The sequence below is a fragment of the Brassica napus genome, chromosome A3 (assembly GCF_020379485.1).
Source record: "Brassica napus cultivar Da-Ae chromosome A3, Da-Ae, whole genome shotgun sequence".
Taxonomy (NCBI): domain Eukaryota; kingdom Viridiplantae; phylum Streptophyta; class Magnoliopsida; order Brassicales; family Brassicaceae; genus Brassica; species Brassica napus.
In genome coordinates this window covers 1,282,735-1,302,138 of record NC_063436.1, presented here as the reverse complement: position 1 = coordinate 1,302,138, position 19,404 = coordinate 1,282,735, and the positions used below count along the sequence as shown (strand labels likewise).

Genomic DNA, 19,404 nt, shown 5'->3' with positions numbered 1-19,404 from the left:
AATCTCTGACACACTCTTTCTATATAAACAACAGACTGATCTTTATCTCATATCAATCTAGCAAAATGGATCCTTCTATAGCTCAAGAAGAGTCCAAGTTATTAAATACACCTACAACAGATCCTTCTCCTATAGCTCAAGAAGAGCCTCAGTTAGTAGATCAACCTGTTATTGTTCCTTCTCCGATAGCACAGGAGCCTGACAACGATGTACCGGCACCGGGAAGCCAGTTTGCTGAGTTCGCCGCTGGATGTTTCTGGGGACTGGAGCTTGCTTTCCAGAGGATCCCTGGCGTGACTAAGACTGAGGTTGGGTACACTCATGGGATCTCTCACAATCCTTCATACGAGGTTGTCCGCACGAACAAAACGAACCATGCAGAGGTTGTAAGGGTTCAGTATGATCCCAATGAGTGCAGCTATGAGACCCTGCTTGATTTGTTCTGGTCTAGGCATGATCCCACCACCTTAAATCGCCAGGTATCATTTTTTTTTAACGAATGTAAAATTTATTCAGACAAAAAAAAAGTTTTTACATAAATTTTACATTCATTCAAATAAAAAAAAATCTATAGGCGACGTAAGGTGGTGAGATCGATTTTCACTGTTGGTTTTTGATTTCTTGTTTCGTTAAACTACCTTTTTGATTTTTTAATTTTTTTTTCAAAAAACTACTTTTTGATAACCATTCCTTTGATGTTTAAATGTTGCAGGGAGAGCTTGTGGGAGCTCAATACCGATCAGGGATATACTTCTATACACCAGAGCAAGAGAAACTTGCACATCAATCTCTTGAGAATCAGCAGACAAAACTTGAGAAGAAGATTGTGACTGAGATCTTACCAGCAAAGAAGTTCTACAAAGCTGAAGAATACCATCAGCACTATCTAGCTAAAGGTGGCATGTATGGCAATGCGCAATCTCCTGCAAAGAGCTGCAAGGACCCTATCCGCTGCTACGGCTAAGTATAAAGACTTTGTAACTCTTTCATCCCAAAACAGAGAAGTGTTCTCTGTTTGTATGTGTGTAATTCTCAGTCCATTTTGAAAACTTTATGTTGAATACAAAAGACAAAAATATTATTTTATTTTATTCGGTTAGTTATTCAATTCATTTGAATGATTTTGAGTAACAATTAAACACAAAAAAACAGGGGAAAACAGAGGAAAAAAACAGAGTATATGGGGGAAAATTTTCACTACGCTTCCCAACCACGCAACTGGGTGGCTCGAGCGACACGGCTAACTCCAAGGGTGAAAGCACCCATACGGAGGTTGCAGGAATGAGTATGGCACATTGTCTTGATGTTGTGAAAGGCTCGAGTCATGTACTTTTGTAGCTCTAGATTCACTTTCTCCTCTTCCCACATGAACCCTTGAATGTTCTGAACCCACTCAAAGTAACTCACAGTCACTCCTCCTGCGTTTGCGTATATATCTGGTAGTATAATCACTCCTTTCTTCGACAGAATCTGCCAAATAATCATAACAGATTAGGATTACATTACAAGAGATGGGTTTATTTAGTGTTGTTATCATTACCTCATCAGCATCTGGATCAGTTGGATGGTTAGCTGCCTCTACAATGAACTTAGCCTTCACATCTGCAGCATTCTCCCTAACCAAAAAGATCGAAAAAAGAATCAGAAATTTGAATCTCTATGGTTGGTTCTGATTTGATGAGAGAAAAGCTTACTTGTTCAGGACACCACCAAGAGCACAAGGAATGAGAACATCACACTCATGAAGCAACAGTTCGTCCGAGTCCATAGCATCTCCGCCAGTGAACTCATTGAGACTTCCAGTTGCCTCTTTGTGTTTCAGAAGAGCGTTGATGTCGATACCTTCAGGGTTTCTGACTGCACCTGTAATGTCACTCACAGCAACCACTTTCCCACCTTTCTCATGGATCAGCTTAGCTGCCCATGTTCCAACATTCCCAAAACCCTGTCACACACACCAACCAAATCTCTCAACTTCTTCTCATTCTCAGACAATATGTTTTAAAAGAGAGGTTTGGTTGTTTCATTATAGAAGATGTTTGCACAAATATAGGTAACTTTAAAATTATCAAAAATTGTATATTCAAATGTATTTTTTTATGATATATATTTATAATTGAATAAATTAGTTTTACATCTTTGAACCAAAAAAAAGTTTTACATTATATTTTAATGATATTTTTGATAATAAATAGTTTTTTTTTTTAATATATATGCATTGAAATAAAACATTATCTAATATGAAACCTACAACATTAAAATATTTTACCTGAACAACAAATGTCAATCCCTGAATCGATTTGCCATACTCAGCAAGAAGAGCTTCAGTGGCATAGACCACACCACGTCCTGTAGCAGCTTCTCTACCAAGCGAACCACCAAGATCCTATAACCAAAGTGAACAAACACTCATCCACTAATGAAAAAGCTCAAAACTTTGGTTGTGATCCACAATCATAATCAAAGGCCTCTCTTACAATGGGCTTGCCGGTGACAACAGCAGGGGAATGCCCATGAAACTTGGAGTACTCATCAAGAATCCAAGCCATGGTCTGAGCGTTGGTCCCCATGTCAGGAGCAGGGACATCAGTGTGAATACCAATAAGATCATGGATCTTCTGCGTGAAGACACGTGTAAGACGCTCGAGCTCGCTCAAGCTCAAGTCCCGAGGGCTGCACCCGATCCCACCTTTAGCTCCACCGTACGGAATGTCCGCGACAGCTGTCTTCCACGTCATCAGCTGAGCTAACGCGTTCACTTCATCAGGATCCACCTTCAAAAATTAAAAAAAATCATAAAAATCAAAACTTTCGACAAACCCAATCCCTAGATTCGATTCAAGATCCCAATTACAAGAACAAATGATTCAAAACCAAAAAAGAGAGAGACTTTGACGAACCTCGGGGTGATATCTGATTCCTCCCTTCATGGGTCCGCGAGAATTGTCGTGCTGGACCCTGAATCCGATGTAGGAGACGAGGGTGCCGTCGTCTTTGGGGATCGTGCATTCGACCTTGATTTCTCGGAATGGGATCATGAGACTCTTCTCGATCTTCGAATCCAGGCCGAGGATTCGCGATGCGTGGCGGAAGTTTCTGTTGGTTGCGGCTAGAGCATTCATGATGGCTCAATGGGAGTTTTTCTTCGAATTGAGATTGAGATGATGATGGGAGGAGGAAGAAGAGAAGAAAGGAGGAGTGTATTTGTAGGAGGGGATGGATGATAGAGAAAGCGTTAATTTTTGAATGGAGACGAAAGAGAAACTCTCTTATGCCTGAAAATGACGCTTTTGTCCTTTACTATCTAATTTGGTTCTTTCTTTTTTTTTTTTTTTTTGCTTTCATTTAGCTTTCGTCTATCTTTTAATTTCTTCCTAACTTTTTTTTGGCTTTTTTTAAGTCAATCAAATCTCAAAAAAGTCAGTAATACAAACCCTACATTTTCCTCCAAAAAAATTGCTTTGCGTGACACAAAAAAACATTGAAAAAAGAAAATGGCTCAAAAATACATTAAAAACTTTAATGAAACATCTAAAATTTATTAGTTAAATATACTAAAATGCTTATAACATTATTTGGGAAATCAGAAATAAATAATATTTTTCATGTTTATGTTGCTAGACAAGTGAAATTACAGATTTTGTAATTAGAGGTTTTTTAGAGATATATATTTACGTAAATGAGGAAAAATAAGGGTTTGCTTCTTAATAGTACTCTTTTTTTTTTGTAAAAGACGTGTTGGACCCCCAGAAAGGTTGGAACTGGGGGATGAGTATTTAGTTGATTAGTATTTTTCTGTCTTTTCACTTTTGGTTAAACATACTGAACTAGGGAAGGTGGTTCTCTTATTTTTCTTGTTTGGTCAACAACTCGGAACGGTGTTATTATCCTTTCATCAATGTTACAACCATTTTTATGACTAATTGATCTTCCCAAAAGCAGATCAATATGACTTTTGCTTCCTTTTTCTTACAAAAGTTTTCTATGGCTTATAAGAAATTAATGATATTTAATTGTAGAATTGATTTAGAAAGTTGTGGATAGACATCTTACATAAGGTCCACGTTAGAACAAAAAAGTATGCATCTATTAAAATGTACATCTTCAACGTCATAAAATCATAATTTTCTTTATTTTTATTTAGTAATCATTTCTATTAAAATGTATATTTTCTGGTGAAGAAAACCTTTAAACTTGATAATATCATACTATTATGAAAGAAATATTATATAAAGGGCATTCTAGGGACATCATTGGTGATTTTTAATGGCATTTGGTGAAATTAAAGATGGTTAATCCGAATATACTTTAGAATATGATCAACGTGAAAATATACATTTCATAATTAACAAAATGTATATATTTATTTCAACAAAGCGTGAAACAAAATAAAAATTGACCGTCAATTTTTATCATGTGGAAGATGCGGGAAACAAGGAGTAAGGACGCGATTCTTGCATGACGTACTGTGATGCTGCTAAACAATCTGAACCGTTAAGAATCGGATGGTCTGAAACCGTAGGAACAAGATTCGGAATTATAGTCAGACCCAACTCCCAAGTACACACACGTTGCAGAAGTTGCTATCCTTCATTCTTTAATTGGATGGCGACTCTTTGCTTACCTGGCTCTGTCGCCCCTATCCCAATTTTTAAATTCCTTATTTTACTTTTGACCTCGTGTCAATTTTAATGCATGAATGAATCTCTTTGTGGTAAATCGTATAAGTAAAATTATTTGATACCCTAAAATAGTACCCTATATTAGATACAGGAAAATCAAATCATAACATTTGCAACTAGAACTACAAAAATTAAAAACGAGGAAATCTACCAAGTACACGTAATCTATGGGGGAGTATATTAACACTTGCAGCTACAAAAAATATGTCCTGATAGAAACATATCACGTGGACACATTGACAGACTCTTTCTTTTTGTTTGTACGTCAAACATATCATGAACTCAATGGTGTGCGTCTGTGTGACCATAATTTTGATTGTTTAGAACTAAGAGATATTTAAGTTAAGGAAATGTGACCATAATTTACTTGGTTAGTTTTGATTAATTATTATAATTACAATCATGTTTTACAAAAAAGTGTCGTGTTAAAACATTAGTCAGTTACGTATATATCACATGTTTATAGAATTTGTAGATAAATAACGAGTAACACCACAAACTTCCGGGGAACATATTAATATATCAAAACGATTGAATTAGTTCCATATCTCAAGTAATACAAAAAATAAAAGATGGGAACATTTCACTGGTTTAAGGATTAAAAACTGTTACATTAATCAATATTTTATCTTAAGAAAATTTTCAGTATTTAGGTGGAGGAAGTAGCCAAGTGGAACCCTTGATGTAACCAAGAGTGAGGAAAGGCCTAACTTCGTTTTGATCAACATCTTGTGTGTAAGGCACTCTCTTCTCTTGGTGTGAACCTGGTCCGAAACACTTGTATTCTCCATAGAACACCGTCCTGAATTTATACAAATCACAATATCCGATTCAGTTTATGATCAAATATATGAAAATGTAACTGATCGAGTTATATATGTGATTGAGATGATATGAAATGTTACTTGTCATAGCCGCGGTTGAAGTTTTCCCTCCAGCCAGCTGGATTGACCACGCTACTCATCTCTGTAAAAGCATAGATAACTTTTGGATGGCTCATCCAAGACCGGCCCAAATAAATTCCGGTTCCGGTCCCAGTGATTTTGCAGTGCACGAACGTGTATCCGTTTTGCTCGGTATCACTTTGTCGAGCTTGTGCCGTGATCACTCTTAATCCATCTCCAACAGCGTGTAATTGCGTGTTCTATTGATTTATAAACAAATATTTATATAAACATGTTATATATAAGAATTTAGTGATTTTGTGTTTAGAGATATCTCATAGCTTACCAAGTACAAGGAAGCTCCTCTTCCGAAGATAAAATCATAGGTTCCTTCGATGTAACAGTCCTTAAAGAAATGGTTGCCTTTGTCGTCGCAAAGAGTATCTTGAAAACCGTAGAATTTACAGCTGTAAAAAGCTGCCTTGTCACCGTTGATCCTCATAGCTAGAGCTTGTCCTTGTGCACCTGGTTTCGGCATAGGAGCAGTATTCTACAGAATAACATAATCAAATATACACATACATTAGATCAGTATATATATAGCAAGTAATGCGATAACATACGTAGAACGTATATATATATATATATATTTCACATACCTTGATGATGAGGTTAGCTGCCAAGAAATAGTCAGACCAGACTATAAGAGTTGCACTCTCAACGGTTCCGTACTGAGCGGCCGTTCCGTGGTAAGTCAAGATCGTTTCTGAACCAGGTTGACCAAGCAATGTAATGAATGGTCGCGCCACGTCGATCGTGACCTTTTCATTGTATACACCTGGAGCCAACTTGATGACCACACGGTTCTTGTTTCCAGTCGGAATGCTCTTGATCGCTTCGTTTATTGTCTTAAAGTTAGCGCCTCCTTTTTGATTCACCTGCAATGAAATAGTCCTTTCGTTTTAGAAAGATTTATGTTTTGAAAATAAAGTTTTACAAATATACATCTTTTTGACTTGCAATGTATTTTTAAATTTTAATCAGGTTATAATAGATTGTAAATTTCAAAAAAATCAATCGTGTTCATTAAATTTATTAAAACCGAACCAGAATATCAGACTACAATATTGTAACTTACGGTGATAACTTGTCGTGCTGTTTCAGCAGCTTCCAGGGAGGGGTCTAGGGTTCCCTTTCTCTGGGAATAAGGTGCAACGTTTGTCTGGAACCATTGCGGGATTTGGGACCTGTCTTCTGGAATCGGCGCTGTATCAGTGGCTAGAACCACTGGAGAGGCAAAAGCGACTAGGAATGCAACTATGGTCAGAGAAATGTAATCCATCTTTTATTAATTTAATATGTTAATTATTTTCTTTTATTTTTCTTACAAAATAAAAGAAAATAATGAAAAATGAAACAGAACCAAAAATAATGTATTTACTACAAGATTATTTACTATTGAAGAAATAAAGAAGCATCGAAGGGGTTTATATACTTTGTCTTGCTCGTTGATGTCTGGCCGGACAGATCTAATTTTTACTATTATCGTTTGTGGTTCAGGTTTTTTTTTTTTTTTTTTGTAACTGTGGTTCAGGTTTTTTACTTTTCCAATAAAGGAGATGTTACAGGTTGTAAAGTCAAATACGTTGGTTTACCCCTCCAAAGAAAATTCTATTATTATATTCTTGCTATTTTAAAATTTACCTAAAGTTTTTGTTTTGAAACACTTTTTGAAACACAAAAATAATTTACCTAAACTACATATTATGTTTGAATGTAAATTTGCTAGAAACAACTATAAGAGAATTAAGTTAAAAAAAACAACTATAAGAGAATTTTCATAATGAGATATGTCATTATTGTAGTGTACGGGTTTCGAATGCTATAATTCATGAAAACTGTTGAGGATTCATCCTATAATCTTGGTTTTAATCAATACTCATCACAAGCCTAAACGAATCTAATCAATCATGAATCAAGCATAAAGAAATAACACACGAGACTTTGTTTACCCGGTGTTCACCGCACTTCTCCGATGTGGAGAAGCCGCTATACATCACCGGGGAGAGAAACGGTCTCTCAGCCAATCCACTATAATCAATGTGATTATAGAGTACGTCGCCGGAGGTTCAGTCGTCTTCTTCCTCTCTCGATTACACCTAATCCGAGTTACAAGATTGAGGAAGAAGAACAAGACTATGAGACTAGATACACCAAGAATCACATCTCTCTCTAGCTCACTCTCACCAGCCCAATCTCTCTCTCATCTCATCTCTCGAGCTCTGTCGCTCTCTGTAACTAACTCTCTGTTGGAGAAGATAACGATGACTTGAAACCCAGAAAAAATATCCAGCTGAAGATAATGACAACTCACGTGCTCCTCATGTGCATATCATTAGCTTTAGTAAAACCTTCTGCTGGACCAAGAGTCTTTCCTTCTCTCAGCATATTCAAACCTTCTGTTTGACTTAGAAGCTTAGAAGATTGATGACACAATTCTACAAAAACTCATAATTCATATTATAAAGATGTAAATGTAATGATGTGATAGTTGTCTGAGTAACGCTCATATTTTTTTAAAAGGTCAAGTCAATGTTCAAAACAAAAATATTCCATATTCTTTTACAACTAATTTCTTGTAAGTGATTGGAGAATAGAAAATGCTATGTGGGTTGAGTACTTAACTAAAACGACCGATTAATTAGTTAAAAATGACTTACATTTCGATGATTGAATAGATGCAATTAACATAAGGTAATATAATAATATCTGAGGATAAAAAAATAAATGAAAATTTGAATATGCTGATCATATTTTTATGATATGTAACGTGGGCAATCCGCGGGAGATCGACTTGATCACGAAGAAATTACAAAATAAGGTTTGCATATAATATTCAGTAGCTCATCTCTTTCGTTTTCACCATTCTAAAACTATTCGCTCAACGTTGCTTATTTATATATCAGACGCGCAAACATCTCTAAAGACAGAAGTTGAAACTAAAGTTTTCTCAAAAAAGAAAAAAAAGAGTTGAGTAGTCCAACTAACATGCAAACGGTAGGGTTTTGAAGGATATGTGAGTGAAATATTGATTGGTGATCATGCTCCGTAGTGGATATAACCAGTTCTTCTATGTAATGATAAAAATAATCTGTAATGGGTTCTTCGTGTCACGAATTATCTGCGTGAAGGGTTTTTGTTTCCATATCGAAACGTGACTGACGGTGATTGGAAATTTGGAATAGCTAGTGGTTATATTAAAATAACATACACGTGTTATTTATTAGTATTTGTCTTTGTCGCTGTCGTGTATGTGTTTGAAATTTTGTAACTTTTCTAGAAAGAAGAAATGAGAAAATGCGTGTGTATAGAATTTGCTACGCATTTAATTAATCGTGTCTGCTGCGAGTTTTGTGGGTGGGGATTTACTGCACTGCGTTTGACTTTTTAAGCAGTTCAAGTAGGACAGATCAAACAGATCAAGTAGGACAAGTGCAGATCAAGCGGAACAAGTACAGATCAAACGGATCATGCAGGAGAGAACCAGATCGAATAATTTAGTATAATTTATGAATGATAAAATCAGTTCAAAACTATAGATCAGATATTAAAACAATAAATATTTTTAAGATACTTATACTTCTTTCAGATATTAAAACAATAAATGCTATAGGATAGGACGAATTGCCTCTAAATGTTTTTAAGATACTTATACTTCTTTTATTTTTTATTTATAAAAATTAAAAATTAAATGACAAAAAATAATAAATAGAGAATGATAATTTTATATTGTTAAAGTTGTAAATGAAATAAAATAAAAATATTGTATTCATAAAACTAGATAAATATATTTTAAAAATTATGTGTTGTAACAAAGTTATTTATTGACCAAACAAAAAAAAAGGCAGATCAACACCACCAAATGTTGGCGGATGAGATCTGCATGCAGATCTCCTGCTTTTTCCACAAAAAAACAGAAAATATTGAACTGCATGCAGATCTCCCGCTTGAACTGCTTTTGCAAACAAAAAATGGTGAATGGTGAATGCAGTGTGGGAGAATTGCATGTGCAGGAGATCTGCACTTGTCCCGCTCCTCCATTCGGACACTTAGGGCTGGGCATAAAATTCGAAACCTGAAATCCGAACCGAATCCGAACCAAAACACCCGATCCGTACCCGATTCGAAATGTAAAAAATACCTCAATGAATCTTATAGGGTGTTACAAAACATATCTGAATCCGAAGTGTTATTAACCGAACTCAAACGAGTAACCCGAAAACCCGAAAAACCCGAAAACCCGAAAAAATATCTGAAGAAACCGATCCGAATATCCAAATTAATATATAATATAAATATTTAAAACATAAATATGTACTTTAAATATTCAATTTCATATTTATTTGGATATAATATCTAACAATAAGTATTGAAAATTTAAATAAACACCTTAAATACTCCGTTATATACAAAGAAAGATATATTTCTTATGTTTTACTTTTAAATTTTAGATTTTACTTTGGATATACCCGAACCAATCCGATATAACCCGAATCCGAATGATATATGGTTTAGAGTTACAAGAACCAATCACTTAGGGCGGATCTCGTCTCTCTGGCGGCTGCCGCCTGTGCGGTCGCCGGATTCACTTCTTCTTTCGCCGTAAGGTTAGCTGTGGTGGTGCTTGAGTCTTCTCCAACTGTAGAGATTTTGGTTTTGGTGATGATTTCAACGAGGGTGTGTGTGGATTACAAGGAGGTTGTTTTGCTGGCTTAATCTCTTTCAGATGATAGGGCACTTGGATTTCGCTGGACTGGATGGTGGTTTCCTGTCTCGGCCATTGTCTAGGTTCGACTTATCTTCAACTTTCAGTTGCTGTGAAAGTAGTACAGTCTTTCTGAGGGTGGATTTCAGCTTGCTCTTGGTATGTTCTCAGTGGTGGCATGTGGAGGTTGGTGACCCTAGCTTAGGCCCTTGTGAGGGTAAAGGGTTAAGGTCCACTTCTCGTTTTGTATGATGTTATTTTTTAGAACTGCAGGCTTCTGGTGGAGCCATGGTTTTTGTCATTATTTCTGGATCCTTATGGAGCAACGGTCTGTGTCGATTTGCTTCTACCATAATGTTTCAGAACAGAGACGGATTTCCAAAAACTGGTTTCTTTTCAAGCCGCTAATGTGGATAAAAGAAGAGCCAAATTGTTTTAAAAGTCTGTTCTTATGCTTTAACAGTTTGTCCCATAATCTTGGCAAACATGCGACATGAGGTCTTCTTCTTTCATGATGAAGATGCTATCTTGTAGCCTTTGCATTACCCTCACTTCCAATATAGAGTGAAAGCAATAAGGAGCTAAGCCCCTTTGATGATTGGAGTTTAAAGCATGTATCTCTTGCTGAGAATGGTGTTGCTACTAGCATTGCTATCAGCGTTACACTGGTCCATCGCTACCAATTATCTGGCGACTAGGGTCCCTGCTGGCTAGTAATCTACTATCCGAGCAGAGGCTGCCAATGGAATCTCCATGACAGGCTATCGCAGCTTCCCTGCTGGCTGTCGAGCCTCTAGCATGTTTCATTTGTTCATGCTTTGTTTTGGCACCTACTGGTGTCTTTTATTTTTCCGTTTTCTTATTCCTCACAATCCTTTGTCTATAAGGTGTGTGTTTTTAGGGAGGTAAGTTGTTCTTTCTGAATTTCAGATTACAAATACAATCAGTGTTAAAAAAAAAAAAACCATATCCGAATGATATATGGTTACTTCGGACATATCCGAAGTGTTATATCCGAATCCGATCCGTACTTATAAATTTACTAGAATGAGATCTAGGAGATGTTACAAAATGGAACCAAAATCTGAAAAACCCGATCTGAACCCGAACGGGTACCCGAACGTCCAGGCCTAGTTTGACTCATGAGTCATGACCTTAATGGCCTTCGCGTTATAGGTTCAATCTCACAGTAGCGTACAAAAAAATGGGAAAATTCGGGGTGTGTATAAGTGTATAACCATAGTCCAAACATAAATAAACAAGCCTTAAAACAACAGTATTTTTTTTGTTTTTAGTAAAAACAAGTGCCTTTCCCTGATGAATTTGGTTTACCTTGCAGTTTCCTCATGATTCATAACAGTCTCCTGCTGTTAATTTCTTATTTTCTACGATGTTCCGAAAACTAAAGGATACTTCAATTCTCGACGATGCGTTGACTTTATATTTATTCCAGAGTTATTGCAAATGTTTCTCCAACTTTATAGTCACATGCAATTTAGTTCCTCTATGACTATCTTACACATTAATTGCCCCTATACGTAACCTTCAGAAGGTGACAGTTGACGAAAGAAGGATAAACTCCAAATCATTAATGGAAATATTCGGAAATCACAATAAACATTAAGCACAAAAGAATCATCAGTTTTAAGTGTTTCACTCAATCACCGTTGATAATAATCAAACCAAACATTATAATTTTATTTATTTTAAAACATAAAAGCTATTAACGTCATTTAAAATAAAAACAAGGGGAAACGTTTCTAATATCTTACTATGAACTTTAATTTATTTTCTACAAATCTGTACTTGTCAGAGTAGGTGAGTACGTTAAAGCATAGGATAGACATGTGACTTTTTCATAATTATCTATTTATTGCTATACGATCAGTCATTCCGAAAATAGCTATCTCTTTTATTGCGTCGATAAGCTGTTTTATCAATCTAAATCTGGTGGTATATTGAATAAAAGAGTATATAATGTCTAAATACCAAATGAAAATAATAAAAAGGACTAGATATGCAAAATCGGGTAAAATAGGCTTTTAGGGCAGATCTGTAGTAGTTAAACTCGAAAGTGAATCCAGACAATGTGATTTTCACTTTCCTCGGTACGATCCTTAAACCCAACTCTTTTCAGCTTTTCTACAATGGCATATCCCCGTAATATATCCCAAACAGCGAGGGTAAAACAGACAATTGCTTATTACCTCCCCCCCTCTGCTTTGTAACTCTGTTTATATATCTTTTTAACCTCCTCCTGCACAATTCCCCTGTGTCTCTCTCACCTCTTATCTCGAGATCCGCCGTTATAACTTTTTGTGTCCGAAACTCAGAGCTTCTTCTCATTTTGTGTTCTGTCACAGATTGAGACAGAGAAGGATCTCCGGATCTAGTTTGTTTTTTTTTCCTGTCTCATTTGGTTGATCAAGGTACGTTCATTGAAACCATCGAAGAAGTCATTGTAGATCTAATCGTCTGTTGACTCAATTGATCGTTTTCGATTAGTCCCGATCTGATTTGTCTTCACTTGTTATGATCGTGCGTTAATGTATATCGTCTGTTTTTTTTTGTTATGTTCGGTTTAATTGACTCGATCGAACGATCTCTATAGTGTAGATCGAAACCAAAGTGCATTTTTGTGATTCATCGTGGGATAAATTTTATAACCTTTTTTTTTAATCGATGCATGTATCTCTGTCTCTCGTGATTTGGACGATCTGATCATATAGTAGTTACCAATGCACATTTTTGAAAGCAGCAGCATCGAATTATTATTTTCATGAATGTTTTTTTTTTGTTAAAAGGGTATTTATTGTGGTTGGTGCAGGTCTTAAGCCAGTGAAGATGGCGTCAGCGACTGAGAACCAATGGCTCAAAGGAAGAGTGAAGGCTGTTACCTCCGGAGACTGTTTGGTGATCACTACTTTGGTCCACAACAGACCTGGAGCTCCACCGGAAAAGGCTATCACTCTCTCTTGCCTCATGGCACCTAAGATGGTGAGCTTTACTCTACATTCCAAAATCATTATTTTTTTATTTTTAAATAGGTTTAAATTAAGATTAAAATTATCAGAAATGGGTATTTGACAAAAAAACTTTCTCCACAACATTTTTTTTTACTTGAATTAATTGGTTTTTGCTCTGTTTAGGCTCGCAGGGGAGGTAAGGATGAGCCTTTTGCATGGGAAAGCAAGGAGTTTCTGAGGAAACTTTGCATAGGAAAGGTACCAAAGTCTAAATCCTTTGCTAACTAATTACAACAGTGATTATTGTGGTTGAATAATATTATTTGATCTAAAGTAAATGCTTCTTCTTTTTTTTTGTTATTTGAACAGGAAATTTCTTTCAGAGTGGAATACAAAGTTGAAGCCCTTGCTGGAAGAGAATTTGGCTCTGTTTTCCTTGGAACCCAGAATGTTGCAAAGCTTGTTGTTCAAAATGGTTGGGCAAAGGTGATTATTATAACAACCATTATATTTCAATATTGATTATAATAACCATTATATTGCAATATTGACTGAGTTATGTTTGTTATTAATGCTTGTACTATGGGCAGGTTAGGGAGCCAGGTCAGCAGAATCAGGGTAAGGTTGATCCCACTTACGTTACAGAGCTGCTTCAGCTCCAAGAGCAGGCTAGTCAAGAAGGAGTTGGTTGCTGGAGCAAGGTTGGTCTTCCTCCTCCTTAACTTTATATTCCCCAAAATCATGTAGTTTATTATTAGATTTGATGGTGAATCAGGTCCCTGGTGCTGCTGAGGCATCTATCAGAGACCTTCCTCCTTCTGCCATTGGAGACTCTGCAGGCTTTGACGCCATGGGGCTGTTAGCTGCCAACAAAGGCAAGCCTATGGAAGGCATTGTTGAGCAAGTGCGCGATGGAAGCAGCATCCGTGTTTATCTTCTTCCAGAGTTCCAGTTTGTGCAAGTGTTCGTTGCTGGAATCCAGGTGAATTATAAACTTTCTTCCCTGTTTGACATTTTAAAATGCAACAAAGTTATAGACGTTTTCTTTCGGACAATTGTAGTCTCCATCAATGGGAAGAAGAAACACAAATGGAAACGTTGTTGAGACGGTTCCAGATGAGTCCAGCGGAGATGCTTCTGGTGAGTCATCAAAAGCTCCTCTAACGTCAGCTCAGAGACTTGCTGCCTCTGCAGCTGCATCGTCTGTGGAGGTTTCTGCTGATCCTTTTGCAGCTGAAGCCAAGTACTTCACTGAGCACCGTGTTCTTAGCAGAGATGTAAGTTTTTTTTTTATCATGTTTTTATCTTTATTTTTGGCATTTTGGACTATCTTAATCTTGAAACTGCATTCTACAGGTTCGGATTGTTCTTGAAGGCGTTGACAAGTTCAACAATCTGATTGGTTCAGTTCATTACTCTGATGGGGAAGCAGTTAAAGACTTGGGGCTAGAGCTCGTTGAAAATGTATGTGCTTATATTAGTTGTAAAAACTACTCTTAAACAAAGTTAATGACATTGATTGTTATTTAATTTTAAGGGTCTTGCTAAATATGTTGAATGGAGTGCAAACATGATGGAGGAGGAAGCCAAGAGAAAGCTGAAAGCTGCTGAGCTGAAATGCAAAAAAGATAAGGTGAAAATGTGGGCTAACTATGTTCCACCAGCTACAAACTCTAAGGCACTTCATGACCAGAACTTTACCGGAAAGGTAAACATCTCTCTTGGCTGAGTACTGTCTTTCTCCTTTGCTTTGGTTTTTGAGTCATTGGTTTTATTATATCTCTTTTTAGGTAGTGGAGGTGGTGAGTGGGGACTGTATTGTAGTTGCTGATGATGCTATCCCATATGGGAGCCCAGCAGCAGAGAGAAGGGTTAATCTTTCGAGTATCAGATGTCCTAAAATGGGTAATCCACGTAGAGAAGAGAAGCCAGCTCCTTATGCTCGTGAAGCAAGAGAGTTCTTGAGACAGAGGCTTATTGGCAAACAGGTACTCCCTCCCTTTCAATTTTTTTTTTCACTGTAAAGTAAAATTTTCGTTACAAAATAAGTGTCAGTTTTAGAATTTGCAAAATTTATGAACTTTATATGCTATATGACTATATGACTATATTTTCCATTTTTAGATAATATACAAAATTAAATATTTTCTTAATCTTTGTGCACAAATCTAAAACTACAATTAAAATAAAACCGAGAGAGTATTACTAACTACTCTTGCCATTGCATTTGTGTCCACACATGAACAATATTTGATGTTTTTTTTTCTCTTGGTAAAGGTTATTGTTCAAATGGAATACTCAAGGAAAGTCACACCAGCAGAAGGTGCTGCCCCAACAGGTGCTGGTGATAGGATAATGGATTTTGGATCAGTGTTCATTCCATCTCCTGCAAAAGGCGATACCCAGGAAGTGGCTGCATCAGCCATCTCTGGCAGCCAGCCAGCTGGAGTGAACATCGCTGAGCTTCTTCTGTCTCGTGGTTTTGGAAATGTGGTTAGACACAGAGACTTTGAAGAGAGATCGAACCATTATGATGCTCTTCTCGCTGCTGAGTCTCGTGCTCTCTCTGGAAAGAAAGGAATCCATTCTGCTAAAGAGTCTCCTGTCATGCACATCACAGACCTAACCGTGGCCGCAGCTAAGAAGGCTAAAGACTTCTTGCCATCGCTGCAAAGAATCAGGAGGATACCAGCTGTTGTGGAATATGTACTAAGTGGACATAGGTGTAAGCTTTATATTCCAAAGCTAACGTGTAGCATTGCCTTTGCGTTCTCTGGTGTTAGATGCCCTGGCCGTGGAGAGCCCTTTTCAGATGAAGCTATCTCTGTAATGAGACGTAGGATCATGCAGAGAGATGTTGAGGTATGTAGACCAAACTTACATCTCAGTTTCCTCTTGGCCTATATTGTTTTTTTTTAAGTATATTTTATTCAAGCTCAAAGTCTTTTCCTCCCTCCTATATATTTTATACAGTTTCCTCTTGTTCTATATGTTTTTTTAAAGTATATATTTTATTCACGCTCAAAGTCTTTCCTCCCTCTAATATTTTTTTAATATATTAAATTCAATTTTCTCTGGTTCTATATGGTGTGTTGATAATGTTATGTTATGAACTACATAGATTGAAGTTGAGACGGTGGATAGAACCGGTACATTCTTGGGATCAATGTGGGAGTCCAGGACAAATGTGGCGACTGTTCTGCTTGAAGCTGGCTTAGCCAAAATGCAGACAAGCTTTGGTGCAGACAGGATTGTTGAAGCACATATACTTGAACAAGCAGAGAGATCTGCTAAGAATCAGAAACTGAAGGTGAGACAAGCAACACATGTCTTTTTAGTCAAAAATAAAATCATCTTGCTAAACCGCTTTTTGATCTTTTGTAGGTTTGGGAGAACTATGTTGAAGGACAAGAAGTCTCAAACGGAAGTACAACCGTTGAGACCAGACAAAAGGAGACTTTGAAGGTTGCTGTTACTGAAGTACTTGGAGGTGGTCGGTTCTATGTTCAAACGGTTGGAGATCAGAGAGTAGCTTCTATTCAGAACCAGCTTGCATCTTTGAGTCTTAAAGATGCTCCAATCATTGGTTCCTTCAACCCTAAGAGAGGTGACATTGTCCTTGCACAGTTTAGCCTTGACAACTCCTGGAACCGTGCAATGGTAAGATACAAATCCACTTTCTTAGTTTCTGTGATTTTGTTTTCTTCCAGGGCTGGTCCTGAGCAAAGCCGAGTGAAACATTGGCCTCGGTCCTTAATTTTTTTGAAAAAAATTACATAAACATTTATTTTAAAAATATATATAAATTGAAATCTGTAATAAATCACTTGTTTAACCGTTACCTGTTTTTATTCAGATTGTGAGTGCACCTCGTGCAGCTGTTGAGTCTCCAGATGAGAAGTTTGAAGTGTTCTACATCGATTATGGAAACCAAGAGATTGTCCCTTACAGCGCAATCCGACCAGTTGATCCTTCTGTCTCCTCAGCGCCAGGGCTAGCTCAGCTCTGCAGGCTTGCTTACATTAAGGTACCAAGCTTGGAAGAAGACTTTGGTCCTGAAGCTGGAGAGTATTTGCATACAATAACGCTGGGAAGCGGTAAAGAGTTCAAAGCAGTGATAGAAGAAAGAGACGCATCTGGTGGCAAAGTCAAAGGACAAGGCACTGGAACTGAACTTGTTGTCACTCTCATCGCTGTCGACGATGAGGTCTCGGTTAATGCTGCAATGCTTCAGGTTGGTTTCGTCTCTTTCTCTCACCTTGTCTATACAAAACATGTTCCAAGAAAAGGTGTTTATGATGATGATGGATGATGTACACAGGGAGGAATAGCGAGGATGGAGAAACGTAGGAGGTTTGAGCACAAGGACAAAAAAGCTGCTCTTGATGCTTTGGAGAAGTTCCAAGAGGAAGCTCGCAAGTCTAGGACTGGAATATGGCAGTACGGTGACGTTGAATCAGATGATGAGGACATTGCTCCGGCTAGAAAGCCTGCCGGTGGTGGTCGCCGGTAAGTTATCGGTATATGATGTGATATGGTTAAGAGGGACCATGAGGTAGGAGGGAGAGAAGAAGTGTTCCTTTTTTTTTTAATTTATAGTTTTGACTTTGAGAGGGAGTTTTCTATATAGGACTTGAAATAAAACCGAAGTTCGAACTTATCCTTACTGTTTTTTTTTTTTATGTTTCTATCGTCTAAATATTTTTCATTTACTTAAGGGTGATATATTATTAGATCAAATCATAAAAAGGAGAAAATAGTGTTTTTGACTCTTACATAGTTCAGATCAATGTTCTAACGAAATCGATATAGATGGTAAATCATTCATAAGCGAGACAATTATTTTGAAACGAATCTTCTAGAAATCAATTTAGACAGCGTCTAATCATCCGTCTAGTTCCTTTTAATCACCGTCTAGAGATTTGTATTAATCCAAATGGCTTGACGAGTTGTGTTTAGAAAAAATGTAACGCTAATTAAAGTTGGTATATTTATCAGCGAGATACTGAGATGTACTTAGTTGTGTATATTTATGCAATCAATTAAACCGTAAATGTGTTTTTCTCTATCTTTTATATAGTGTTCTATATTCCGATTAGTACTTTCGATTCTAATCAAAGTTTATAGAATCGCAAAAGTAACGTGCTTCATTTGTGATAAGGCGTAACTAAAGTGGTACGAAGCTTTCTCAATAAGGAATTAAAACTATATTCATATATTGATTTCAATATAATAAACTGGTACGAGTTGAAGTAGTGATGGTTGCTTACTGGCTCCCACTCTAGTGGGACTAGTGCTTATTCGACGTGATTATTGTCCATTGCTAGTTTTGTTATAAAATTAAACGTTGTAAAGAGCTTTTACCTATATAAAGAAAGGCCTACACTACACATTAGTTAATTGTATACAATATATAAATCAAATTCATATTCATTCCTATGCTTTAGGTTCTTCTTTCTCAACGATAGTTTTTATTCCCTTGTATCGTGATTTTTACTTACTAGTTATTAACACAAGATAATATTAGTGATGTTACTTTTGCTAGGAATAAATCACAAATTTAATTAACTAGAAGATCACACTCAATAAAATTAGCTTAAAGAAGCATTCACAAACTAGTCATCTATTATTTTATAATATACAGATATTATGTAGCATTATAAATATGTCAAACTTGTTTTGCTAAGTCATGTTTATCGAAACCCGCTAATGATAATTCAAAAGTTGATATATTCATGGAGTGTTATTTCTACAACGATTTCGAATTAAGTTAATGCTGATTTCAAAAGAAAGAAGTGTACTCATGCAGTACATATTCTTGCCATAGTTAGTACGTAAGCAGTGATGTGTCAAGCTATGATTGTTCATTAACTTTCAGAAAAAATGCAACTTTGGGCATAATGATATACACTATGCAGCCAACTTTTTGATTATCATATTCATAGTTTTGTAAACTGAAAGGGTAAATAGCTAATTATGCAAGTATGTCTCCACTTGTTGTTGAGGAAAAATAAGTTTTTTTGACAAATTGATACAAACTCAATGTCAGTTGGATGCACGGCTGAGCTGAGCTAAGTGGTCCTCGTATGACCACTAAACTGGATCAC

At 36.6% G+C, this 19,404-nt stretch overlaps 4 protein-coding genes across 4 annotated transcripts; 2 read left to right on the top strand and 2 right to left on the bottom strand.

The window, feature by feature from the left end:
• The first annotated feature begins 26 nt into the window (after window positions 1-26).
• LOC106405872 (peptide methionine sulfoxide reductase A2-like) lies at window positions 27-1,091 on the top strand. The gene is made up of 2 exons (XM_048768863.1): window positions 27-479; window positions 713-1,091. Exons 1-2 carry the CDS (start codon window positions 66-68, stop codon window positions 962-964), a joined length of 666 nt encoding a protein of 221 aa, XP_048624820.1. The 5' UTR covers window positions 27-65; the 3' UTR covers window positions 965-1,091.
• On the bottom strand, window positions 1,062-3,261 carry LOC106405868 (glutamate dehydrogenase 2-like). The gene is made up of 6 exons (XM_048768852.1): window positions 2,901-3,261; window positions 2,478-2,774; window positions 2,270-2,386; window positions 1,695-1,945; window positions 1,541-1,616; window positions 1,062-1,470 (listed from the first exon to the last, which is right to left on the bottom strand). Exons 1-6 carry the CDS (start codon window positions 3,120-3,122, stop codon window positions 1,198-1,200), a joined length of 1,236 nt encoding a protein of 411 aa, XP_048624809.1. The 5' UTR covers window positions 3,123-3,261; the 3' UTR covers window positions 1,062-1,197.
• Window positions 3,262-5,162: 1,901 nt separating this feature from the next.
• On the bottom strand, window positions 5,163-7,032 carry LOC106443037 (probable pectinesterase 50). The gene is made up of 5 exons (XM_013884652.3): window positions 6,705-7,032; window positions 6,226-6,504; window positions 5,913-6,116; window positions 5,588-5,826; window positions 5,163-5,484 (listed from the first exon to the last, which is right to left on the bottom strand). Exons 1-5 carry the CDS (start codon window positions 6,906-6,908, stop codon window positions 5,325-5,327), a joined length of 1,086 nt encoding a protein of 361 aa, XP_013740106.2. The 5' UTR covers window positions 6,909-7,032; the 3' UTR covers window positions 5,163-5,324.
• Window positions 7,033-12,507: 5,475 nt separating this feature from the next.
• On the top strand, window positions 12,508-17,957 carry LOC106429355 (ribonuclease TUDOR 1). Its single transcript, XM_013870106.3, has 15 exons — window positions 12,508-12,760; window positions 13,159-13,328; window positions 13,481-13,555; window positions 13,667-13,783; window positions 13,888-13,998; window positions 14,073-14,279; window positions 14,359-14,574; window positions 14,654-14,761; window positions 14,835-15,005; window positions 15,088-15,285; window positions 15,575-16,159; window positions 16,419-16,607; window positions 16,682-16,957; window positions 17,154-17,531; window positions 17,619-17,957. Exons 2-15 carry the CDS (start codon window positions 13,176-13,178, stop codon window positions 17,808-17,810), a joined length of 2,976 nt encoding a protein of 991 aa, XP_013725560.1. The 5' UTR covers window positions 12,508-12,760; window positions 13,159-13,175; the 3' UTR covers window positions 17,811-17,957.
• Window positions 17,958-19,404: the final 1,447 nt, after the last annotated feature.

Excerpts from the sequence above, each read along its gene's own strand:
- LOC106405872 (XM_048768863.1), top strand. The coding sequence starts at position 66 with ATGGATCCTTCTATAGCTCAAGAAGAGTCCAAGTTATTAAATACACCT. Across the intron at positions 480-712 it reads CCACCACCTTAAATCGCCAG|GGAGAGCTTGTGGGAGCTCA; the intron begins GTATCATTTTTT and ends TAAATGTTGCAG.
- LOC106405868 (XM_048768852.1), bottom strand. The coding sequence starts at position 3,122 with ATGAATGCTCTAGCCGCAACCAACAGAAACTTCCGCCACGCATCGCGA. Across the intron at positions 1,946-2,269 it reads GATTGACATTTGTTGTTCAG|GGTTTTGGGAATGTTGGAAC; the intron begins GTAAAATATTTT and ends TGTGTGTGACAG. Across the intron at positions 1,617-1,694 it reads CTTGGTGGTGTCCTGAACAA|GGAGAATGCTGCAGATGTGA; the intron begins GTAAGCTTTTCT and ends CTTTTTGGTTAG.
- LOC106443037 (XM_013884652.3), bottom strand. The coding sequence starts at position 6,908 with ATGGATTACATTTCTCTGACCATAGTTGCATTCCTAGTCGCTTTTGCC. Across the intron at positions 5,827-5,912 it reads GAGGAGCTTCCTTGTACTTG|AACACGCAATTACACGCTGT; the intron begins GTAAGCTATGAG and ends ATAAATCAATAG. Across the intron at positions 5,485-5,587 it reads TTCAACCGCGGCTATGACAA|GACGGTGTTCTATGGAGAAT; the intron begins GTAACATTTCAT and ends GTATAAATTCAG.
- LOC106429355 (XM_013870106.3), top strand. The coding sequence starts at position 13,176 with ATGGCGTCAGCGACTGAGAACCAATGGCTCAAAGGAAGAGTGAAGGCT. Across the intron at positions 13,556-13,666 it reads GGAAACTTTGCATAGGAAAG|GAAATTTCTTTCAGAGTGGA; the intron begins GTACCAAAGTCT and ends TTATTTGAACAG. Across the intron at positions 14,280-14,358 it reads TGTTCGTTGCTGGAATCCAG|TCTCCATCAATGGGAAGAAG; the intron begins GTGAATTATAAA and ends GGACAATTGTAG.